Below are 20996 nucleotides of genomic sequence, written 5' to 3'. Positions count from 1 at the left end.
TGTAATGCACACGTGTATTGAGCTAGCCATCCATAAAGACCCAACAAAAGATTGATAATCACTTATCAGTAACCCCTCCTCTACTCAGTTCTAGACCATGAAAATGAAAACATCCAAAGCCAGATAGAGTTTGGGATTAGGGGTGAGTTTAGATACCGTTTATTTTACTGAAATTGAAAAATTATTGCTGAAAGTACTGTAAATAAAGATAAAATTTAGTTGAAATAGTATAGTGAAGCCCATGAATAATGCCAAAAAATATAGTGAGACCCATAAATAGTAGAAAAAATAAACTGAATAGTGAAATAATTTTAATTTTTAAGTGCAACCCAAACTTACACTAAAAGCTTGCTAATTAAACCTCTCATGTCTCACCCTAAGTACTAACCATAGCCACTTGGAAATGTAGACAAAGGAAGCACATGTATTGCACATGATAGCAAAGATTATCTTATAAATGGGTAAAAATAGATTCAACACCACCTAATTTTGACTAATGATGTGGGTTCCAGTTAACTTAACTGGTAAAGTTTTTTATGATTCAATAAGAGATCTGGGATTCAACCTTCGCCTATATAAAAAACTGATTGATTTTTTTATCTGATGAAAGAGTTATTATCAGGAATGGATGTCATAAGTTGAAACTCTTTCAATTTTTATTTTTATTTTACTAATGACAGTCAGTCAGATTAAAGATATTTCAAAATTAACCAATTTCGCTTCAAACGTTACTCATTTTTCTACCTTTTATAAGATTAAATTAGTCATTTTTGGAATGTTCTGGGAGTCTGGCTCACATGAGGCCAAACCTCGTGGATCGTGGTGTTGTATGTATTTTATCTTGTATAAAAAAACAAGAGTGAGGTACAGAAAGTGGGAGACCAAACACCAACACCACAGGCCAGGCCACACTACAGTCCCCCAGATCTGGGTTCGTACCCAGGTGACTTTTAAATAAAAACAAAGATCGGACGGTGCACACTGCTCTGCATCAATTCATGAATATGATGATTCGAGTGTGAGCGGAAAACGATATATATATATATTTCTCTCTCATATACATTTTGATATCCACAGCGGAAACCGCGTTCTCTTTTTTCGCTGTCGCACTCTATCTTCTCTTATTCTAAAGTGCCTCTTTTCAGACACTCTCCCTATATATATGTAAATTTCAGCTTGTTTGGAAATGGGCTGAATGAACTTTTAACAGATAAGCAAAGCAACGCAGAGAGAGAGAGAGAGAGAGAGAGAATGGCTCAATTTCAGAGGCGGCGCCACCACTATTACAACCGTCTACGCCTTGTAATTCCTTTAATCTCCGCCGTCTCCGGTGTTCTTCTTATCCTCTTTGCTTTCCTCTCCTTCCTCGCCCCTACGCCTCTCGATTCCGATCTCCTCCAACATTCCCCCACCGTACTCTCTCTCACACGTTTTCCTCTATCTCTGAATTATATAAGACTATACATATATATATATATATATATATATATATATCTGAATTAATTTTGAGTATGGATTTTTTTTTTTTAGAACAAGGTTGATGAGAACGATGCGGTTGGAGTTCCAAAGTTTCGCGTTCCGGTTAGGGTTTTTTTTTTTTTTTTTTTTTTTGAATTTTTGTTTTGTTGCTAAAGGAAGGTTTAGTTTGATTTCTGCTCACTTTGATTTTGTTGAAAATTTTGGGAAATTAGAAACGAGGGATGAAATCGGATCGTGATATTTGGACTTCAAAAAATTCCAAATTCTACCGTGGATGCAGCAATGCCAGCAGCAAATTTCCAAGTGCGTACTAGTATTACTCTGCTGCAACTTAACCTTTTCTCTTGGTTTTGGAAATTCTTTTATCGGTTTCGATAGCTAGGGTTTTGTCTCGTCTCTGATTAGTATAATCAGTATCATGATATCATCACGTGGTTTTAACTAGTATGTCTTGTTACTTGTTACTAAGCTTCTGGTTAAAATATGTATAAAAAAAAATTGACTGGGTTTTGTAGAATGCTGGGTTTTTGTTTAACTGTGATTACTTTAAAATTTTAATTTCAGAAGTTGAAGCTGTAACACATCCCAATCGGTACTTGGCGATAGCAACCAGTGGAGGATTGAATCAACAAAGAACTGGGGTAATTTTCTTGTACAGTATTTTAGTCTTTTAGATGTAAGAAAAAGGGTTGTAAAAATACTTTCAGAAATAGCTGAAAACTTGAACTAGTACTCAACAAAGTTGAAGCGACCCTGCTAACATTTTATAGCATGGGAAGATAAAATATAATTATTAGAGGAATTCTGGCTTTTTAGCAATCTAATAATGTGTAAACTTAGCAGAATTTAATGAATGAAGATTTGTGATACATGTATTATGTTCAGAGCACATCTATAGGATAACTGCTTTACTATTGACTAGACTTAAGTTGCCTTATTTATATTGCTGCTCCAACTACATGCTGATGGAGGCACTATTACAAGGTCAACAACTCTGTTTTTTTAAAAATCCTGATGTCAGCTGCCTGTTACCATTGAAGTCTTAAGGCTTTTCTGTGTAACACTTGAGAGACACATAGTAATGCTAGAAACTGAATATTGTTTAGTGTCCTCAAAGTGTACCTATATTTGCATTTTCAAGTGGAATGGTGTTAATACAAGAAATTGTTGCTGGGGAATTTTGCCATTCTGACATGTTTATTGGGCCTCCTCATCTTGTGAGAAATATACAGCCACAGTGCTTTACTTTATTAGTTGGTGTCCTTTTTTTACATAATCCAGGGGTAGGATTAGTGGAGGTTGGGTTGCTTGATTCTAGTAAACTGTTCACTGCAATTATATTGTGTGTGGTTCTGGGATCCAGCAAATACTTTGTCATGATATATCTTCAAATTTCAATGATCAAACCAGTGTTTTGTTGCTATGCTGTTTCTTGCTTACTAAATATTTGATTGATTTGATTACTGTTGTACCAAGCTTACTATACCTACCTTTGGCAGATTACAGACGCTGTTGTTGCTGCTCGCATATTAAATGCTACTCTTGTTATTCCGAAGCTGGACCAAAAGTCATTTTGGAAAGATTCTAGGTCCGTAATGGAGACTGCAACTTAAATTTGAAATTTGAAATTCATATTTACATTTAGCTACCTATTCGGAACACCAATATGCATTCACTTCCAACACTGCTACCAATAACAAATTTCTTACTTTGTCTTGTGCAGTAACTTTTCAGAGATCTTTGATGTTGATCAGTTTATATCATATCTGTCAAAAGACGTTAAAATCATTAAGCAGCTCCCAAGAAAGGGAAAGAAAAAAATTAGTATGCCCACCATGCGTGTTCCAAGGAAGTGTAGTGAAAGATGCTATCACAATCGTGTATTACCTGTTCTCTTGAAAAGGCATGTAAGTTTTCATTTCTTTGACACTTCTTCTGATTGCTTGTATACTCTTATGGCTTTCAACAAGCCCTAAAATCTCAAGTTCAGTTCCACCATTTGACAGCCAATTAGTGCCACTATGTCAGTTGTACCTTTTAACCCTATGCGCCTTTGTAAAATGATGACCTTTTCCCCATGGATATTAGTTCCACTATCACAATTAACATCCTTTTTTTTTTTTCTGGCTCAAAATAAATATCCTTATGACAAATGACAAACAATATTATCCTTGTCAAGTCAAAACCAAGTATGTAGATCAGGTATGTGTTTGGGAAAATATCCAATACATAAAAAGCTATGGGCTTGACTCTTTTTATTATAAATTAAAAACCATGCCATCCATCATTCCAAGCTTAAGCAGTTGAACCTACAACCTACACTAACTGATCATAACCCATGACTTAAACCTTGATTTACCTTTTCCCCACAGCTCACCGTCCGTTTGTTCCCTCCAGATTATGTAATAAGAAATCTGCCTGTAGCAGTCCTACCATAATAATCCCCTCTTGCGGCAGTATTTGGTGGATTTTCCACCAAAAAATTGGGAGAAAAAGGTAGCCTATATGGTAAGAATAATAAAGGTCGGTGAGAGTGGTGGTGGGTGGGCTTCAACCCTGAATAAATGGGTTGGGTGGGGTATGGGTATAAACTATTTATTATGGATAAATATTGATGAACTGCTCAATCCCACACCCTCAGTTTTGATCACTGTTGATTTTGTGGCACAGACTCATGTTCTACCTTGAATATGCATCTGTTTATTCCAAAAAAGGACACTTACTGGTCTTTATTCCATGACAGGCTGTTCAGCTGACTAAGTTTGATTACAGACTCGCAAACAAGTTGGATACAGATTTGCAAAAGTTGAGATGTAGAGTTAACTACCATGCTCTAAAATTTACTGATCCAATACTTGAAATGGGTGAAAAATTGGTCCATCGAATGAGATTGAAAAGCAAACATTATATTGCATTGCATCTGAGGTAATCTGGTTGGTCTTTGAACCTCTATATCTCTGATTACTACTATGGTTTAATTGGAGTATTGAGTCATGTTTGGCAATTAATGTCACTTGCGTTTGTTCTCTGCAATTCTTGTACCTTTTAACTTTCATGTTGATGGTCATCTCCACCAGACATTGGAATAGATTGTCATTTACATGCACGTGTGCTTCTACGTCTGTGCGTGTACAGACATGCGCATTTACACAAGTTCATGTACATTTATGAATATGCACACACAAAAATGTTGCACAATATTTGCATATATAAGCTTAAGAACGTAGTCCTCCATTTTCTTTTAACGTGGATATACAACAGCATAGCCATTCAAGGGTATAATTTGAATTCTGACAGTAAGGTGTAGTGTTTTTGAGTGATATGAATTGGATTGATCATGATGAGCTTGACTGCATTTTGTGGAAAATAGATTTTTATTGCATATTTTGCATTATACTGGGCAAGCAAGGCCTTTTACATTCTAGAATCTGCCAGTTTGGACAGTAATTTTGAGTGTGTCCTGACCCAACCGGATCTTTGTTGTCACAGGTTTGAACCTGATATGCTTGCATTCTCAGGATGTTATTATGGTGGAGGAGACAAGGAAAAGAAAGAGCTGGGTGCAATACGAAGGAGGTGGAAAACTTTACATGTAAAGCTCAACTATTCTCCTTTAGAATTTCTCTAAACTAAACCTGATCTTCCATGTTTTAGAGATGAAAAATGAAAACCTGAAACTTAATATGAAACTGGAAGCTGGGAATTTTTTTATTATTTAAAAAAAAGTTTTATGTAATTTTAGAAGTTATTGGTCGGTTGGCTTTTATTTTAGGTTTTATTAGAAAACTAGGTTATTACTATCTTATTTAATTACCTAGTGTCAAATTTTCTGTATTTCAATAAATGAGATTTCCCAAGTCATTTAGTATTATGGTTTTCCTATGTCAACTAGAGTTAGGATTAAGTCATGGTCTATATAACCATAGTATTGTACTTTTATTGAGACTATTTACAGTTTGATTGATTAATAAAAATTCTTGGAAATTTTCCAATGGGTTGGGGCTGACTCCAGCCAACCCCAGATGTTATCTCCTAGATTTGTTCTCTCTTACTAAGTGCACTCCAAGCAAGACTAGTTGCCAGCTCCTAGGTTATCCATCTTTTATTTTCTGTATTTTCAATTTTGTTGCATCTGTTTTGGTTTTTGTCCTGCATCACAATATTTTAGAGTTTCTGCATCTGACACGAGACATTCAGACTTTAAAAAGGGGGAGGGGATGTGGGTTGTCTGTGTGTATGATATAGAAAAGAGAGAAAACATATATTTGATGGAGGCCTTATTCAGCATAGCAGCCTCCCAACATAGAAAATGTGTGCACATGCACACGTGATTGTCTTTAAAATAGAGAGAAGATGATAGAAAGACACTTCCCTGCATACCTATATAAATATTTATGTGAATTTGATTTGGCTCCGACTGCATGTATTTAACACTGATCTAGAGTTTATGAAGCACATCTGAGACTTTTTGGATTGATTCACAGATTAGTAATCCTGATAAGGAAAGGAGGCATGGAAAATGTCCACTCACACCAGAAGAAGTAGGTCTGATGCTGAGAGCACTGGGATATGGCAGTGATGTCCATATTTATGTGGCATCTGGGGAAGTTTATGGAGGGGAAGAGACATTGGCACCCCTAAAAGCACTGTTCCCTAATTTCTATTCAAAAGAGACTATAGCCACCAAGGAGGAGTTGGAACCATTTTCTTCATTTTCTTCTCGCATGGCTGCACTTGACTTTATAGTTTGCGATGAGAGTGATGTATTTGTTACCAACAACAATGGTAATATGGCTAAAATATTAGCTGGAAGAAGGTATGTCTTATTTCTTTCCATTCCCTCCCACCTTCTCTTTTCTGTTTGATTTGTTGTTTCATCTTACCTTCCTTTCTTGTAGGAGGTATTTTGGACACAAGCCTACCATTCGTCCAAATGCTAAAAAACTATATCGATTGTTCTTAAGCAAAAGTAACATGACTTGGGAAGCATTTGCCGCTGGAGTTCGTACTAATCAGAGAGGTTTCATGGGGGAGCCAAATGAAGTGAGGCCAGGCAGGGGTGAGTTTCATGAGAACCCATCTACCTGCATATGTGAAGATTCTCAGGCCAAGGCAAAGAAAGATTCAGGACCGAGAAAATATGGCAAGGGTTATGATGCCCCAAGAAAAGATGATGTAATAATTGATGATCAGAACGCTGATGATGAGCCAGAATGGCCTGATACGGATGATTATGATCTGAATGTGTCCCTAGAGAAGGGTCTCTTCAATGGAACTGTTTTGGATTATGATGGAGCATCCTCTGATTATGGTGAATTGGAAGAGATGCTATCAGACTAACTAAGCTATTTCTAACCAATGCTTTAGGCCAAGACCTTTTGACCATGGTGTGCATATATGCCATCCTGTACATAAAACCATGGGGAAAGAAAAGTGTATTCCACAATTTAGTCATGACAGTGAGCTATTTATAAAATTTCAACCTCAGGAGCACACTACTGTAAGTCGTTGGATGGAATGGATCTCAAATGTTGAAGATGGAGACATACATGGGCTTTTAGTCTATGCAGCAAAACAGGCACAAGGAAGATGCAAGAAGGGGGAAGAATGGGTGCTGGAGTCGAGAATTATTTTTTGAAGGTTTGCTAGATAAATCAAATTATTGAACTGCTTATTGCTTTTAACAAGGGAAATCGTTGTTTATGGATCCTAGTCATTTCCAAATGGGAAAGAGTTGATGTAGCTTTGTTCTCTCGTTTTTCCTTGTTAATTTTCTTTTCCTTTTTTGGTCATATTATCTTCTTAGGTGATGGAAATTACATCATCTCCTGCTCATGTCAATCTAGGCTGTTGGTTCCTTGTATGAAGAGAGGGACAGTCATTGAAGGCGGCTGTAAACTATGTAAAAATGTAAAATCACGTCAAGTATTTTTGAAAGAGATTAATCAAGCTTGAGTTCAGATGCAATTGACTTTTGTGGTCTATTGTTGTATATATTATATTTTGCTTTAGTCTTTAATGTGTTAATGAAGAGGGGTTGTAGATAAGATGCAGAAGAACCTGCCTCTTTCGTGACACGAGTACATGACCCCTCCCGCGGAGGGCATGGTGTAAGGTCCTCTCGATTGAAAGCCCCTTGGAGAGCAATGCCAAACGTGCTAAAAAGCTCTTGGACAACCAAGCTGCAGTCTGCCCCGTTCCATTCCAACCTACCAGAGCAACAAGAAGGGCTACAGAATGCAAGGGATCCACATATAGGGATCATGGTGAGACTCGTTAATCATATGAGAGGCCTATTATTATATTTTGTAGGAGGAAGAAGTATTACTCCCAGTGTGCTCATTAAGTTTGTGTTTTGGTTTTAGTAAATTGGTGCAAAAACAAAGTGGCATTTCCCTCACTAAAGCTTCCAGTACACCAAAATAGAAGCAAACAGATTTTTGATCAAGATACAAGTACGCACTGTGTGGTGCTGCTTTGCTGGTTCCTTATTACACTGATTGTGTTTTTTGGTTCCTCGTTTGTTTTCAATGAAGCATCATTACTTATAAAAAAAATAGCTGCTGTGCCACTGATATTACTCTTGAGGACATATCTGCAGATGTATATAAACGACATTTCTGATGATCTTGGTGATGATATGGCTCTCTAAATTATTCATTCTGGCTCTTCTGAAAGGATCTTTTACTTGGAATATGTAAGCAAATTTCTAATGGCAGACCTCATTTCCATACCCTCAATGTCTGAAGACTCTGAAGTCTGAACATCAGTTGCCAGATACTTTAACAAGAAACCGAAAAAACAACACCGATACCAACATGTTTCTTTCTAAGATTTACTCACTAAGTAAACAATGCCCAAAATGTAGAAGAACCAGGTCCAAAATGGAAGAAATGGAAGCATTAACAATGGAAAGAATGAATTAATTTAAAGAGCAATTCACAATATTCTTATAAGAGTTTCAACTTTTCAACCAATATATATATTTTACTACGTAAGAGAAATATCACTGAAGTTGAATAAACCAAACCATCTAACTGAAGTATGAGGCCAAAAATCAGCTCTCTTCATTGTGAAGGAGGCAAATCTTCTGGTGAGTCATCAGATGGAGGTGGTGGAGATGACCCAAAGTCTAGATTTGGGTATACACCAGGAGGCCTTTCTCGAGGTTCGATTGAAAGTAACTGGCTTGAATCACCCACAACATCCGCCCAACCGTAATGAGGTTCAGCCCTTCATCAAAAGAGACAAATCAAAATTAAATTTAACTAAAACCCTTTTTCTTCTATGAAGGTCACATTCACCTAAGGAATAAATACTAGAATAAATATTTATTGGAAAAAATACAGTGATTTTTCAAAAATAAATCCCACATTTAGAAGTTTCAAATCAAACCTTAAGACTTTAAAAAGTTTACTTCAAACTAGAAACTCATTGACCCTCACGTTGTTAATAAAAAATGTGTAGACAAAACGACATTGTATGGTTATTTAAATACATGTGCCTATTGTACATGAACATTATTTCACTCCAAGTCACACACGTAATTTTGTTTAAGCATTTTCCATTTATGGATTCACACATAACAAGTTTATGGTTTGATTTTTTTTTTTTTTAAAAGGTAAGAGTTTAATTTGAAACACCTTTCAGCTATACGGTTTAAAATGCAAGTTACCTATCTTTATTTTAATCCTCACAATTACTTGGGCTAGTCGCATTTAAATAATTAAATGCATATAAAGACAAATTTAATAGTCAAGTATATTCTTACTCATAATAGGTTTCCTCATCCACAACAATATCCCAGCTTTCACCTGTTGTGCTCTTCCCGTATTTATGCACTTTACTGCTACAGGGAAAATCCATATTAGCATCCAAAAGAGATTGCAAAAAACGAACATGTACAAGTGAGTTCATACTATACTTAAATTTCACAAATATATTAAAGATAAAAGAATGAAGATTTAACCATTAACTTCAGATGAAGTAAAATTTGAAATAATCTGAATATAGCTCTATTCAAAAATCATCTCATTGTTAAACTACTATATATCATGAGAGGAGCTTCGCTGGATTAATAAATTGATTTAACTGCTTGATATCCATACCCATTTCCAAAGTGTTCTTCCCCCCATGTTCTTGACCAACCTGCAAAAGAAAAGACAAATAAAAAATTAAAAAAAAATTCTTACTACACCATACCTCACAGTTATGCAGGTAAAATCAAATATGAAAAATCTAAATGACTGACAAGGAATTAACTTATTACAAATCCTAGGCAAAAGAACAACTGAGGCCTCCATCAATCCTGTCCTTCATAACTCGAAAGAATCGTAAAATTCAGTTTTTCATGCTTTTTTAAAGGGTAGACCCCTTAAGCACGGTATCGTTTCTTGTTCATAAATCAATAATGAAAACAAAATAAAAATTAGGAGTCCCACATTAATTTGATTGCCACAACTGTAGAAATATACTTCAACATTTTGAAAGACAGGATTGACCATGCATGGCTCATAAAATGACTGGCATTACAATTTAACCTTTTTTTTTGATAGATAACGAAAAATTTTATTAAGAAACAAAATAGCCAACCCGAGTACATTGGGGATGTACTGTGGGGGCAAAAATCAAGAACCAAAATTACAATGATCAAGTAAAAGAGGAAGTGAAAAATAAGAAAAATGCGACAAGGCCACACTCCAAACAAGGAGAGTGTGTAAGAAAAAGGACTTAATCTCTAGCAAGGACCATTCACATCCCTCAAAACAGTGAGCATTTCTTTCCCTCCAAATACACCACATCAAACAGTGCGGCACAAGTCTCCAAAAATCTATATTGCGATGCTGTCCAAATTTACTTTGCCAAGATTCAAACAACTCAATAACCTTAAGTGACATAACCCAATGCAGCCCAAACAAACAAAACACCAACGACCACAACTCACAAGCTAAGGGACAATGAAGTAAAAGATGATCCACTGACTCTCCACACCTCTTACACATGGGTCCTTTTATCCTTTATATCAACAATACTCCCATTATGAAAGTAATAACATAAGTACCCTTATGCATCTCCAATTTGTGATTGCCACTATATAACCGTGCAGGTAACTCTCTTCATCTATAAATGAAGGCATTCTTGTGGAGGCAGCATTGTGAAAACTGGCGGTCCACAGGTAAAATGATGCTAAGAGAGTGTATGTGTAAGGACTACATGATTCTCTTAAACTTTTTCTCCAAAGATACTTTAATCGTCAGTCCATCTATTTCCCTCAGTCAGTGAAAGGGTTTTAGTCTCAGAAAGCCTAAAGGTATGACCAACACCATTCCACTAACTGATTTTACTCTAAAGATATTTCAGGGTCTGAGACTCTGAAACGCAGTTTCTCTGCTCTGGTGGCCATTTCAAGCTCAGTGACATGAGACACACCTTTTCAGATATTGTTGAGGTTTATGTTTTGAATATGCCTAAAAAAATTAATGCACAGGACCATTTTTTTTTTTTTTTTGGAGGGGGGAAAAAAAGGAAACCCGCTTGCACATGTGTGATATAAAAAGAATTTACTAGAAATAAAGAACAACTAGAGAGAAAAAGGAATTCTGTACAAAATTTTGAATGAACAGAAATAGATAATTGTTGCAGCATAAGAAATCTAAAACAGCATAAAAGGAATATCAAAGAATATGTTGAACGACCCCAGATGATTACAGATAAATGTCTACCGGGCAAACGTGATATAGATTTTTTTTTGATAGGTAAATATAGAAAATAAACATTATCACCAGAGAATACAAGGATTACACTTACGCTCCCCACTGGGAGTCACATGCCATGTCTCCCCTTGCCGTGAACCTATGCCAGCAAAGAACTTATCTTCCCACTTGTCTCCCCATTTGGTCCCAAGTAATGTCTCAGCCCATTTATCAGTCCTGAGGAGGTTAGAGAGAGAGAGAGAGAGAGAGAGAGAGAGAATCAAATGGGAAGCTCAGACTGTATTAAACACAATACATAGAAAAATCCAAACTTTGTGTATATGGTTAAATCTTCTTCCCAAACCCCATAGCACAGTTTCAAATAAAGAGATGGGAAATACAAATGAAAGCCTCATTTATCCTCCGTTAAATTTTCTACACATAACGAGGTCTGTCTTTGTTTCTATGGGAATCACTGCAGTATATTATATAACCATAGTCTATATACTATTAAACGGGGAGACAATTAATTTTCTGCCAATGTAAGGCGGCTTCATGTTTATCAGTACAGAAACTTGTTGCTGCATATACTGTGCCACAGTTCTCCTTTTGAAATATGAAATTCTGGAACTTCCTGAATACTTTTTTCCCTGACTCATTACTCAGTATCATCATCAATCTAACATTAAAGTGATTTCAGGAAAAATCTGAATCTTGTATTCGACAGTCAAATTAAAGAACATATGAACTACACTAATGTCCAGAGAGGAAGGAATTTGCACAAAGCACATTTAAGTTCAAAGTGATATGAAAGGAGGAATAAAGACCATTTGAGAACAGATCCTCTTCCATCATACTGCTCTCCCCACTTCTCCCACCATGACTGTTCATTTAGTCTTCCATATTTATAAGCTTTTTTCTCAGTCCAGCCTTTAGCATCATATTTCTCCCACCTATATCCACATTAGATGTATCATCAATATATTATGAATATACAATAGGTCATTGTTCGCTCAAATATACAACCAATGCATACAAATCCCATTATTGTGCATTGGAATACATTAGCTTACCACTTCTCATACCATCCAGCATTTTCAGTGCCAGATTTTGCTTGTTTCTGTGCACTCCTCTCTATCATTGCTAGATTACTGCAATGTCAAAATCACAAGTTATTGACTTTTTGTATCAATTGAAGTGGAGCAAACAGGAAAGTTACAATATTTTTAATTTGCTAGATAAAAAATCAATCTGTTGATTTTTTTTCCTCTTTTGTTTTGTTTAAGGACAGGAAGACTGATAAAAACCTCCATTCATCTTGATGAAGATTTTCTTGCCAAGTCTCCCACCATGAATCCCCTTCACCATTTCTACCAGATTTCTCTACACCTATGAGAAGATATAGAATTGAATGAATGCACATATAATAGATTCAGATTAGCCAAAATATTGAAAACAGACAGCGTTGAGTGACAGCTCTAGATTTAATTACACAAACAGTACTTGGAACTGAGTGTGTTGGGAACAATTGTCATTGCATTTACTCAAATATAGATGAATTTTCCATAGTGGAATAAGTGGATAGTTAACAGACATGGATAGACAAGGATTGAAGTATTGCTTAAATCATATAACTCAGTCAAATTACAATATCTTATATCAATTGCCACGGTAATATATAGAGCCATCTTTTGTACAAACAAGACACATGATGTAGAGAATTTGAGTCATACTTATATGTTTCTAGAAGTGATTTTAGTTTTTTTTTTTTTTTTTTTTTTTTTATAGTTTTTTTTTTTTTTTTTTTTTTTTTTTGTTGTAATACAAATACCATTTATAGTAATTTTTCAGAAAATTTCAGGTTTCAAGATAAACAGGCATGATATACACATGTCATCCCTGGAAATCTATGATGACTGGAGGCTACTTGTCCCAATTAAATATTACTAGAGACGTGGAAGATGACATTGCAAAATTATCAATAGAAATGGACAGTTTTACTTGGATGAAATCATAACTCACTACATTTAGAACTTATATAAAGATCTGGAAGGGTGCAATATTTCACACTTTATTACTATCAGGCAGCAGCTCAGTTCAGATCCGTAAGTTCTAATTTCAAAATAATAGCTTCACACGAATTTTTCCAAAACATGTGCTATAGCATCAAAAACTAACTCGAATTTTCTACTGATCCACAGTGATAACCAGCTGGTCTAGTAAAGGCAAGCAAGTACCTAGCTCTTTGTATCCGGTCCAGTCGCTTTTCTCCCACCACTGTCAATGAGATCAATAAATCCAATTAAATGCATGCACCTGGGATGATACTTGGTGAGGTTATAAAAAAATATGTCATCTGTTAACTAAAAGTAGACAATAAATCATAGACTCGGCAGCAATTTGAAAAGTGAAAGATCACTCAAAATAGACTCCTAAGTTATGAAATAATTTTGGAAGGAGAGAAGGCATTACCAGTAATTTTAACTTTTAAGTAAATTAAATGCATCTCAATATAAACAATTTAGAAAACTAGTAGATAAAGATAATAGTACTAGTAATTTAAATAATTTTGAAGTCAATGGAAAGATATGTTCGAAGTTAAAAGTATGCTAACCAAATCTCATTTTCAACTTCCAAAGCATGAGAACATGATAAAACTATTCACTTTAAATTTGAAATTTCATGTGATTTTTTCAAAGATAATGTGCTAGTAATACTAGCACTGTTTTCAAGAAAGTTCGTGTCATCCTAGGACAACATAATCATACATTGGTATATACTATATACTAATACATTAATAATTTGAGGCTACACTGCTACATAAACCGTAAGTTGTGATCAGGCTTCAACAATATTTGAGAAAATGATAATTTCATGGCCACATCAAAGCTAACTCATAGATTTAGCTTCATCATCTGTCAGATAAATCATGATAATATATCATGTATACACTTTGTCATGTCAATATTTTCCGAAGTGCACAAAAAATGTGCATTGAAAATTCCCAGAACTCATCCACTATTTACAAATTTTATGGCAGTATTAATTCAACAATTTGCTTCAAATTTGTTTGGATTTCGATATGTATTAGTCACATAACACTCCAGAGAAAGGCATCACTTTTGCCTGCCTATTCTCCAACATATTTTTATCCTCATTATGTCTAAACCCAAGGCTTTCAACAACAACCAAAAAAAAAAACCCTCATAGTCGTCAATCTATATCGATCGTCTCTGCCAAGAATTTCTTCTTGCAAATTAGATGATCATTAATCATACAGGTGATTAATGATCATCTAATTTGATCATTAATCAGATTACAGATGCAACATCAACCGCTTCTTGCATAGAAATTTTAAAATCAGATTTCACCTTGAGATTCCCAAAGTGCTTGTATAACATTGAGCTTTCAGGTTTCAACTAGAGTAAAATATGTAACATATGCAATGAGCTACATAATCTTTCATTTTAAGAGTTTACCATGTTCTCTCATCGTTATAGGCAGCTTCTTGTTTACCTTTCTAGATTTAGTCGACATTTAACAACAGAATTCAACACTTTTATCAAAGGATAGAAGCTTGTGAGACAGCTTTAGACATTTTTGTCTTAAAATATCAAGAGGTAAGGCTCAGTAAATCATTAGTAAGTCAAAATTTATTTAATTGCCTTCTTGCCAATATAAATACAAGAAGCATAAAACTTAGGTACAATAAATTAGGTTCCCTAATAAAATCCAAAAACATAGTTGTATTGAATTTAATTGTTCTTGGAAAATAAAACATTGTTTGTGTTTCATTGGTCAACAAAACCATGTATTTGAATTTAATTGGATAACCTAATATACTGATGCCATATATTTTGTGTTTCATTGTACCTAAATTTTGCTCATATAAGAATTTTTAAGTGCCTAAAAAATGGATTAGTGATGCCAATTACACGAAATACTTCACAAAGAAATGTTTCCATTTAGCTTCACTCCAAGTCAATAATAATCATACATATAATAAAATGATTTCTGTACCGTTTCTTTCCATTCAGAGGAACCATCATGTGATTGACCACCCATCCTTGTCCATCTACATCTGTATCCATTTTCGCCCAAGTCTTCCCCACTTTCTTGATACCAAGTACTTCCATCTTCATTAGTTCCGGACTCAATAACATTTTCGTTTAATAAGCTGATGCCCCAGTCCTTCTCGTTCGCAATACCAGTGTCTACACATTAGTGAACACAACATGCTTTATTATTATTCTCAAATCAAAAGGCAACATAAACGATATTTTCATCTGTATCTTCAACATTAGCATGACCAACTACAATACATTAGAGACTAACATTGTGAATGCATTGCAAATTACCTCTTCTTGGAGGAGTGTCACGAGATTGCGGACCAGAATTTCTCGGGGTACATCGGGGATAGATTTTTTCCTTTTTCGAAACAAAGGGCGATCTGCATACATGATCAATGTCATTAATCAAGACCTTGTTTGGTGCTACCAAGTACAAGGAGTGAACATATAGAAATGCTTTAACAAAACAAAAATCTTTGTTTCTTAAGCACTTTCAATATAAATTCAGTTTTCTTAGTAATCATTTTCAAAAAATTTTAACCATTTCCTTTCCATTGACCCAGTGATTTCGAATGACTCAATAAAAAAAGTGTGAAATCCAATTCCATAGCAAAGAATTGAATAACGAGAGGCTTTGTATCTTATAAGAAAAGTCGGTGCAAGATGAATCTAACAGAACTGGTTAATAAGAACAATTCACTTCTACATTCATAGATAGATATAAATAAGTGTGTGTGAGTTTGAGTGTGTAGATACATATGAGAGAGAGAGAGAGTACTGAGGAGAAGCGAAAGGCAATGCAGGGGAGGCATGGACTCGGACTCTGTGACTGTGAGAAATTTTCTTCGGATCGAACCGCCAATCTTCGGACTTCTCCATGCTCTTACCCGACCTGCTTGATCTCCGGATCGGCACCACCGGGTCAGAGCAGCAACAGCTGATTCCACTCGTCCTGACTCGGTCACTAGTGACCTCGACTCTTAGCCTCCTCCGCTTCCTCACCTCCAAGTCCAACCCAAGCTGGTTACGCATCGGATAACCACCAGGTCGTCGTCCCAGCTTGAAATTTAGCTGAGCCGTAAAGCCTCCTGGACTTGCCGCCATTGATTTCCTTTCTTCTTGCTCTTTTTCACGAAAATGCCATCGAGAGCAAAAGATAAACCCTAGCAAAAAACTCAAAGTGGTTTTACCAATGCGTAATGGTTTTGAATTACAAGTATTGAGTTTTTAGTGGAGTTGAAGTTAAAGAGCAACAAAGGAGACCTTTGTTTTTGTTTTAGAAATTAGGAAAACGAAAAAAACGACGAATGGGAGTGGAAGAGAGAAATTCGGGGGAATCTTGGTACATTTGACAGTGAGGAGTTGAGAGTTTTGAAGTATTTTGAACTTTGAAGTAAGTTAGAGAGAGAGCAGCGATCGGATCGGAAAGGTGTTGTATTTATGCTGGTGTTTGTGTTTGTGTTTGGCCACATGGTGCTGTGCTGCGAATCCCGGGATTTAATCTTACACGTGAGCAGTTTGAGGGGCCCTCTTTTGTGTTCATTTTTTTATGAATCATTGGCTATGCCACGTGTCCTCGTTAAAACTGTCATTTCTTCTATTCTATTCTCTTCTTTCCTTCCTTGCTGGGTTGGAATGATAGGAAGTTAGAATTTTAGAGCATCTCCATCCGGTTTTGCCATCCTATCTTATTTTACCATCCTAAAAAGTTACTTTATCAATTATACCATACCATATTACAATACACTCAACATTCCAAAATTCTATTATTTTACCATTTTATTAAAATATTATTTTTTTAATCTTTATTTATTATTTATTTTCAATGTCCTGCCAAAACCACCAGAAACCACATCCTGCCAATTAGAACCACCAACCAAAAAAATTAAAAAAAAAAACCACATCCAGTGGGTAGCAACCAACCCCAGCCACCACCACCGGTGGCAAAAAAACCAACAAAACCTCAACCACCGTGAACCTTCTGTGACCCATTCCAAATGCACCTGAGACCCACGGCCACACCCATCTGCAACCCACGAAACCCATAGCCACACCACCTGAGACCCACCCACGGCCACACCCATCTACAACCCACGAAACCCACGGCCACACCACCTAAGACCCACCCACCATACCAAAACCCAGCAAGCCACAAATCACAAAATGAGAATCGGATCTCACCTCACAAATCATAAAAGCGGCAACCCAAACCCCACGAATCCGATCTCACCTTCAATGCCCACGAATCCGATCTCCACACCACCTGAAACCCACGGCCACACCCATCTGCAACCCACGAAACCCATAGCCACACCACCTGAGACCCACCCACAGCCACACCCATCTGCAACCCACGAAACCCACGGCCACACCACCTGAGACCCACCCACCATACCAAAACCCAGCAAGCCACAAATCACAAAACTGAGAATCCGATCTCACCTCACAAATCATAAAAGCGGCAACCCAAACCCCATGAATCCGATCTCACCTCCAATGCCCACAAATCTGATCTCCACGCCGATGCCCATGAATCCGATCTCACCTCAACGTCGAGAGTCTTGGGTCTAAAGAGAGTCTTGGGTCTGAAGAGAGAAGCATCTAACTTATCGGAGAGAGTCTTGGGTCTGAAGAGGCAGAGAGCAGATGAGAAAGAGAGAAGGAAGAGAGAGAAAACAGAGAAAAAATGAGAGAAGAGAGAGAAATTCCCGGGTTAAAAACGACCTCAAGTATTAAAAAATTATTATTTTTTATACCATTCAGCTACAGTACCATCTTACATTTAAGATGGTACTGTAGCTATATGCCAAAAAAAATTTAGCATTTCCCATATGGCCTTCCAGCTGCTGAGAATGTTTTGGGCTTGAATGGTAAAAATAGCTTACATTTGGCATTTAGCCTTTCCAATGCTGATGCTCTTAGGGTGTGTTTGGTTTTGATGAAAACGGGGTGGATAGAAAATAGAGAGAGGAAAATATGGTGGAAAATGTTGTTTTTCGCTGTTTGGTTGAGGAAGGAAAATAGGAGAGACAGAAAATAGGGGAGAAAGTTTTCCCTCCTAGGCCCACTTCTTTTATCCTCCCAAATTTGGGAGGAAAATGAGAAGAGAAAAATGCTAAGAAATGCATTTTACACAAATACCCTCTCACCTACCCCTCACTTTATTTCTTACTCCCTCCGTCCCACTTTGTTTGTCATCTATTTCATTTTGGGATGTCCCAAAATATTGTCCTATTTCTAAAAGTAAAAGTCATTAATTTACTAATGTTCCTATTATACCCCTATTAATTTACTAATTCAATTTTTTTATAAATTTATTTAAGGGTAGTTTTGGAAACTTATATATTTTTAAAAGGTAGACAAGACAATAAATGATGTTCCCTTAAAAAGTTTGACTTTTCAAACAGAACAAACAAAGTGGGACGGAGAGAGTACATATTATGTAATAAGGGTATAATAGTCAATTTATATAAATTACATTTTCCATCATTCCATTTTTCTCTTCAACTAAACAAAAGAGTTTTCCACCCTCCCTTTTTTCCACCCTTCCAACCAAACACACAAAAGGGAAAACCAAATATTTTCTATTCTCTCATTTTTCCATCATTTCACAATTTTTCATCCTCCTACTTTTCCACTCTTTCAACCAAACAGACCCTTAATCTAAAAATGAGAGTTTTATGGAGTTTCAGAGCTTGTTTGATAAGAGATTTTTAGTAACGTTGTTTATATTTTTTTGGAAATACGTGTGGATAAAAAATTTGGTTAAAAAAAAAGTGTGAAAATAAATGTAATATTGTTTAAACACTGAAAACTGTTATTTAAACAACGGTAACAAATAGACTCTCAATTTTGCAACTTGCCATAAATAGTTCAAAACAGTTACTACTAGAGGATAAATTTGCAAATTAAATAACTTTTTTTTTTTTAATTACTTGGGTTTAAGTTGAACTCAGATTTCTTCTTTAAAAAAAATAAAATTAACTTAGTTAAGTGGTGGAAGTAAAAAACATCCTTTGTGATGTCAAATCCTATCTCATTATTTCCCAAGCTTTAATGTGATCTTTCCCATTTTCTTGCTTCAATTGTCCGGCCCAATTGCTTATGGGATGTTGTCCTCTATGTATGAGTTTTGTACACATAGTCGGAGTCAGAACTTTGAATTAGGGGGCGGTTTTATTAGGGATGGCAATAGGGCGGGGCAGGGCCGAAGGATGAGATCTTCACCCTCACCCCGCATGGATTTTTCTTGCCCCATCCCCGCCCCTTAAGGCCCCGCGAAGACCCGCCCTACACCGTAAAACTTTATTTCTTATTAATTTCCCTACAACTATTACCATTTTTTCAAATAAAATGACATGTTCCAATAATAAAAATATACTTGAAATTATAAATAAATTTATCCTATCAAATCAAACTAATTTTTAGCAAAAACTAAATAATATTATCTAAATGTGTAACAAGACAATATCACAACAAAAATCTCATAGTATGACACAATAAAATAATCCAAACTCCTAATACATAACAAAATAAAAATTGTCTAGTTCTTCAAAAAGAATCTCCACTTTCTTCCATCATTGTGACACCACTTTCTTCTTCATCATCATAATCATCCAGGATATTTTGGAATTTATCTTCAATTCCATCTATGGTAGATGAAGAACCTAAAAAAAAGATAAAATAAATTCAATCAAACAATTGAAAAATATAATAAAGAATGCAGCAACATAAATCATTGCATAATTAAACTAGTAAATTTAATTACCATTAATTTCAGCCCATAACCAATTTTGAGCACACATTAATGCCTCCACAGTCTTTTGATGAAGTTTACTGTGATGTGGACTTAACAATCGACCACTTGTGCTAAATGATGACTCTGAGGCAACAGTTGACACTGGAATGGCAAGGATATCCAATACGTTGCAAAATAGGATACTTTGGCCCATTAGATTTCCACCATGCCAAAATATCAAAATCCACAGTTCTTGGCATTAAATCATCCTCAAGGTAATGGTTCAACTCCAATTTAATATTCCCACCCCTTTTTTTCTAACTAAGATATCTTTCAAAGTCCATAGGGAGTCATCAACTTGCAAATCCTCTCCCACACAAGGGCCACGAGTACCTTCCCTATCCATTCTCCTAGAACTATAGTCACGAATCATTTCATAACAAATATCTCTAACCCTTTGAATTTCATTATCAGCTTCATCACCATAAATTATTGGAAAATAATATTCTAACAACTTAATCTTATATCTTGGGTCTATATTTCTCCAACAAAGATAATATAAAATAATGGGAACGAAAAAAAAAATTTAAAACAAATCTCCTTGGTAATGTTGTTAAATAATTAAAATATATTTAGCAACGTCGTTAAACAATTAAATTAAAAATCATAGCACCCGCAGCACATACACAAATGGGTATTCATATTTCATTGGCCTAAAAAACACTAAAACAAATCTCATTTATACTAAGTAGTCAGTAGTATGCATTAGTTAATTCCTCCCATTTTGTGACTATTTCATAGAGAATGGGACAAAGTCTCAAACCTGTACCCCTTTAAAAAAAAAAACCTGTACCTTATATTTTTGAATAAAAATACATAAAACAAAATTAAATTGTAAATAATTTTTTGCGTGGAGAACGAGAATGAACAGCTAGAGCTAGTAGCCTAGTACATGATTGATGCCATCATATTGGCAATCAAACCAATAAGGAAACATATCCCTGACCCTCATCATCT

The 20996-nt window shown here is 35.7% G+C and overlaps 2 protein-coding genes and 1 non-coding gene across 6 annotated transcripts; 1 reads left to right on the top strand and 2 right to left on the bottom strand.

Moving 5' to 3' along the window:
- The first annotated feature begins 917 nt into the window (after positions 1 to 917).
- On the top strand, positions 918 to 7446 carry LOC126712543 (O-fucosyltransferase 16). Its single transcript, XM_050411902.1, has 10 exons — positions 918 to 1413; positions 1531 to 1581; positions 1692 to 1782; positions 2044 to 2120; positions 2979 to 3067; positions 3203 to 3386; positions 4223 to 4404; positions 4969 to 5071; positions 5964 to 6295; positions 6378 to 7446. Exons 1-10 carry the CDS (start codon positions 1252 to 1254, stop codon positions 6817 to 6819), a joined length of 1713 nt encoding a protein of 570 aa, XP_050267859.1. The 5' UTR covers positions 918 to 1251; the 3' UTR covers positions 6820 to 7446.
- Positions 7447 to 8375: 929 nt separating this feature from the next.
- Positions 8376 to 16730, bottom strand: LOC126712544 (uncharacterized). 4 transcript variants are annotated; one of them, XM_050411903.1, is made up of 11 exons: positions 16020 to 16730; positions 15530 to 15621; positions 15192 to 15385; positions 13409 to 13448; positions 12479 to 12560; positions 12245 to 12322; positions 11999 to 12124; positions 11281 to 11408; positions 9588 to 9627; positions 9251 to 9328; positions 8376 to 8712 (listed from the first exon to the last, which is right to left on the bottom strand). In XM_050411903.1, the coding sequence occupies exons 1-11, from the start codon at positions 16343 to 16345 to the stop codon at positions 8547 to 8549; spliced, it is 1350 nt and encodes a 449-aa protein (XP_050267860.1). In that variant the 5' UTR covers positions 16346 to 16730; the 3' UTR covers positions 8376 to 8546. The 4 variants fall into 4 exon arrangements, with proteins under 4 accessions (XP_050267860.1, XP_050267861.1, XP_050267862.1 ...); XM_050411904.1 differs by having other exon boundaries at positions 9251 to 9325; XM_050411905.1 differs by having other exon boundaries at positions 11287 to 11408.
- A 4170-nt stretch (positions 16731 to 20900) lies between these two features.
- On the bottom strand, positions 20901 to 20996 carry LOC126716229 (small nucleolar RNA Z102/R77). Its single transcript, XR_007652044.1, has one exon. It is a non-coding gene; the product is annotated as a small nucleolar RNA Z102/R77 (small nucleolar RNA).

This window comes from Quercus robur, chromosome 2, assembly GCF_932294415.1.
Source record: "Quercus robur chromosome 2, dhQueRobu3.1, whole genome shotgun sequence".
Lineage (NCBI taxonomy): Eukaryota > Viridiplantae > Streptophyta > Magnoliopsida > Fagales > Fagaceae > Quercus > Quercus robur.
Note: the sequence above shows the minus strand (reverse complement) of the source record. Positions and strands in the feature narration are given on the sequence as shown.